This window comes from Montipora capricornis, chromosome 5 (assembly GCF_036669925.1).
Source record: "Montipora capricornis isolate CH-2021 chromosome 5, ASM3666992v2, whole genome shotgun sequence".
Classification (NCBI taxonomy): domain Eukaryota; kingdom Metazoa; phylum Cnidaria; class Anthozoa; order Scleractinia; family Acroporidae; genus Montipora; species Montipora capricornis.
Window position 1 is genome coordinate 25048284 of NC_090887.1, and position 5000 is coordinate 25053283.

The 5000-nt window shown below is 40.8% G+C and overlaps 1 protein-coding gene across 2 annotated transcripts in view; it reads right to left on the reverse strand.

Moving 5' to 3' along the window:
- The window catches only part of LOC138050000 (probable cytosolic Fe-S cluster assembly factor v1g210509), a 33628-nt gene that overhangs the window by 10741 nt on the left and 17887 nt on the right, over positions 1-5000 (reverse strand). For both annotated transcript variants that reach the window (XM_068896494.1, XM_068896493.1), the window contains exons 12-14: positions 4384-4505; positions 3653-3725; positions 1162-1213 (exon numbers count right to left, since the gene is read on the reverse strand). In XM_068896494.1, the coding sequence (XP_068752595.1) occupies positions 1162-1213; positions 3653-3725; positions 4384-4505 (247 nt within the window). The remainder of the gene's footprint in view (positions 1-1161; positions 1214-3652; positions 3726-4383; positions 4506-5000) is intronic.

Sequence of the window (5000 nt, forward strand, 5' to 3'; positions counted from 1 at the left end):
TATTTCTAAACATCACCCTTAGTGAACTTGTCAATAAATTTGTTTTGGATAAAGCAAAAGTGCTTATGCTGCCATAGCTAGCACCAAACCATCCAATGGACGTTATCTTTCTTTCCACCTTTCTTGATTGGTATTTTATGAAGATCCACACAAAAAAAAAAACAAAACAAAGACTCACACTTGTACAAAATTAAAAATATTATTTTTACTTCTATAAACAACGATAAAAAACTCTAGTGAGGAAACCCAAACGCAGCTAAAAACCTATGATCATTGAAGTCCCTCAATCGTCAATCCCTAATGATACTGTTCTCATCCGATCAGAATAAAGTAATTTTGCTGAATGTACAACAAGTTAAATTTATAGATCAATTAATTAACCTAATACATAAATAAAACATAATTAATAGACCGGTGCGGAAAGCAAGATTATTGAACCTACTGAAGGGACAATTTTTTTTCCCCACTGCCAGAACTAAAATATTAAATTATTGTTATCAATGACAGCACAGTTATTACGATAGCAGATGGATTGGTGAATTTTTGGCGTGTTAACAACCTCTACATCATCCTCGGAGACCCAGGGGCAGATCGCGGAGGCAACGGAAAGTCTAAACGGGTGAAAGAAAATGGCGACGAAGTTAACAGTCGGGGTAATTCTGAATTCTGATTGGTGCCAGAAATTCTTTGTGTTTTTCTGCCCAATCAGAGGTCAGCAGGCCGTGAAGTCGTTTCGTGTCTTCTTACACGGAAATCACTTGATCGCCATACTCGGCTGGTTCGTTCGGCAAGGGTTTGCTCCAGGGTTAGAAATGTCGCAATCACAGAACAAAATGTACAGGGAATCGTTCGGGATATCGGCGGAGAAATACGCTGGACCTTTCGCAGGTATCGTTACAATAGCGTATTTCCAAGTGTGCGAGATTTGTTTAAAGATATCCTCCCCGATGTACCTAAAATAGCAGTGATGAATTTTGATCTAATAATTATTTTTATTTTGCCCCCTTTTCCTGTTCGAGGTATTTTCCTGGCTCTCCGAGGATGCCAGGGTAGGGTTAGCGTTATGTCCCTCCCTTGTCAATACAAGAAATGGCGAATTTATCTTTGCGTGTCACACAAGCATACTCAAGAAGAGAAATAACAGTGGATAGCAACCCATACCGAGCCTCCCCCAGAATGATTAACCAGTTCATCTCCATGCACACTTGAAAATCTGAGAAAAAAAAAACGACACCAGAGTCATAAACAAACAAATTACTCAACAAAAAGCTCTTGCAAGTGGACAATTTTGTATTAACTGCTGCCAAAAAGAAAATGATTAATTAACAGCCTGTTGGGATGCGTTTTACTCTTTAAATCCCAGATTTTACTCTGTCTAACGCCAGATGACCATATCACATCAATGGGGCCGCTTCAGATATGTCCGCTTCAGGGACAAATGGGTTAATGATAACTCTGTATTTTCAAGTTTATACATTTTTGAGAAAATTTGCACACGGACATTATTAGTTTAGGCATAGTTAAACTTAGACCTAATGCAACCAGCGGTTGTTTACCTTTGGCAGTACGTGATGTTTGGGCTGCCCTCTGGGGATCTTGCTGGTCATTGCTTCACTTACTTACTTATTTTTCCTCTTCGTTCCTAGTGGAACATAGGTCCTCAACTAGAGCGCGCCACCTAACCCTATTATGTGCAGTTCCCTTTGCCTCATTCCACGTGAGATGTTTCCTCTCCAACTCTGCCATTTTGGCACGCCGTCAGGTGTGCCGGGGTCTCCCTCTCTCTCGCTTCCCCTGTGGGTTCCACTCCAGTGCACTCTTGACCACTTGCCCATCTGGTCTCCTCAACGTGTGGCCGATCCATCCCCAAGCTCTTTGTCTTATCTCTTGCTCTATCCGTCGCTGCCCTATTTGTCTCAAAAGCTCCTTGTTGCTGATCGCAAGATGTTCCTCGAGCTCTTATTGATGAACACCTGCCACTTCTGCTCCAGTCCCTCAATCAGCCTCCAAGTTTCAGAACAATACAAAAGCACCGCCTTCATATTTGACCCAAAGACTCTCAGCTTGGTCTTCGCTGTTAGTGCTGTGGATCGTCATATTGGTCTCAACATCGCAAATGCCTGTCTTGCCTTTTCAATTCGTGCCTGAATGTCCTCGTCAGTGCCTCCCTTCTTACTTACAATGCTCCCAAGGTAAGTGAACTCATCCACTTCCTCAATCCGCCCCCCTGAAACCGACACACCATCGCCGCGTTTGGTACCAATGAATACGCATCAACTTTGTCTTGGTGACATTGATCTTCAGGCCTAACTTCGCACCTTGTTCCTCCAAGGCCCGTCCCTTATCCCTCATATCCTGCATTCTGCGCGACAGTAGGGCCAGATCATCGGCAAAGACAAGGTATTCTAAGGATGTCGTAAAGGTCCACTGAATACCTCTCTTCCTGTCAAAGGCTGTCCTCGTCACCCAATCCAGGGCGACCAGAAACAACAGGGGAGATATCAAGCAGCCTTGTCTTAGCCCAGTCCTCATATTCAGTGGTTGGGTCCTCTGGCTATTGTGTACCACCTGTGCAGAAAAACCTTCATATAGAGCTCTGATGATGGTGATCACCTTGTCGGGCATCCCGTAGTGCCGCAGCAGCCTCCACAAAACCTCTCTTCTGATACTATAAAGTTGATATACAAGGAGGACAGCCACGCGATGCTTTGCTCCACAATAATCCGCAGCGTTGCTATTTGATCCGTACAACTTCGGCCAGCTCGGAAGCCGGCCTGTTCCTCTCTCAATTTTTCATCCAGCGCGATCTTGATACGCTCCAGGAGCACTCTGCAAAACACCTTGCTTGCCATGCTCAGCAACATGATGCCACGCCAGTTTTTACAGTAGCTCAGATCACCTCTCTTGGGCAGCTTGATTAGCAGACCTTTCTTCCACTCCTCTGGCATCTTCTTCTCACTCCATATCCTGTTGCATAGGTCCAAAAGAACCTCCTCTGACGTGTTCCCTCCCACCTTAATTGCCTCTGGTGGTATATTGTCACAACCTGCAGCCTTCCCTTTTTTAACTTCTTTATAGAATTCTTGATTTCGATAAGTGTGATGCGACCTGTCCTGATGTTAAGCTCGTCATTTGGCTCCACCTCTGGCGGGTTGAGCGGCTATTCGTGGTTGAGCACTGTTTGAAAGTGCTCCCTCCACCGGTGCATCTCCTCTTCTGCTGACCTGAGCAACACACCTACCTCGTTTCTCACTGGCTTCCGTGTATTCTGGAACCTCCCACTTAGCTCTCTAGTGATCTCGCTTCACATGTGCTCCTTATTAGTTGATCCTGCCACATCAGTGAAGAAAAAAAACTTTTTTTTTCTGCCCTCGCTAAAAAAATCTTTGCAGTTTCTTGTGCCCTTGCCTCCCCCTCTTGGTAAGTGTGACAGAGAAGGGAGAGTAAGGGGAAGGACCACATATACCTCCTCATCTATCTGTGGTAACTTTAATAATCTTGTGCAAATAATGCAAAATAAAACAATGACTTATGAATTCGTGCATGGGGTCCCAAAATAATGACTTTTAAAAAGAAATTTCTGAAAAGTGAAGTTACGACATTTGTCCTAAGCATAATAATTATTGAATAATTATTGAACCATAGAACTTACAGTTTATCCAATTCTGCATTTTCAAGCTCGTTGAAATTAACACCTTTTTCCTCGAACATTTTTTCTAGTTCAACTATGGACGAGAACACAAGAGCAATGAGTTTTTAGTTACAAAGATGAAATAGTCTATATTCCTTTCTTCATCAAGTTCATATCAAATTACTTTGCATTTAAACCTCTCATCACATCATGCACGAGGTGTAGCATTTTTGGCTGAGTAAGTACTGTAACTACATTCTCTAAATTATCTGAATGCGTTTAAGGACGGTGCCTACTATTGTTATTGCACATACGTTTTGCGCATCTCGAGATGCTCGGGTTTGCTATCGGTGATGCTTACCAATACAGAGATATTTTTGTGTGGTTTAAAACTATCTGGAGAAAGTAGGTCTTAGTAGGTACTCTTGGTATCCAAAAAGGGAAATTGGGGGTAACCATGCATTTTTGAGAGATAATTAACCTTCAAATTGAGAAAGAACGCCACACATTGCTTTGTATTTTAAAGCTTTTTACAAATAATGTTCATCAGTATTATCTTTAAAAACTGCGTGGTTAACCCCAACGTTCTTTTTGGATTTCAATAACACTTTTTAAGATCTACATTTCCTGCATAATCATAAACCGGGACAAAAATACCTTTGAATTAGTAGGCACCGTCCTTAAGCGCTTTTGTAAATGCCCTGACTTTATTTATTCTTGAGTTCAGGTTTTCTTTCACTGCTTTACTGTACCTGTAGAAATAACACAATCCACATCTCTGGTTCTATAAATATCATCATAAAAATCCTCTCTGGAAGCTTCAAGCTTTTTATCATAACAAGGCATAATCGTTACATGGTATATTTCGTCAGGTCTGTGAAGAAATACAAAGTCAATCTTTACCTTTCGTTTAGGTGAGAAAATGAGAAACAATCTATTGAAATGCTTCATATTTAACTAACCATTATGATGCCAAAAAATACATTAAACACTAGTTTTGACGTCAATTGAGTACATATCAATAAATTAATGATAACGTAACTTATTCATAGTAAGCAACAAGATAAAAGTCTAAAATCTTAGCACATTGAATTTAAATTTGCTTAGTTGAAACAGTGGTTTCCACAGGTACATCGTAAATTTTCATATCTGAAGCTTTCGAAACTTTGTACACATTTAATACCCAACGCCGTTATTTATCTCTAAAATGCCAATTTTGATGATTTTCAGTCCGTTTGCTTTTCACCTTACCAGTGAAATGAGAGATTATCAATTAGAGAAGATTCAGTAATTACCACAAAATTTATTACGTCGTTGTTGGTTTTTTCCACAAATTGAATGACAAGAGATAGTAATAAAAAACAAAAAA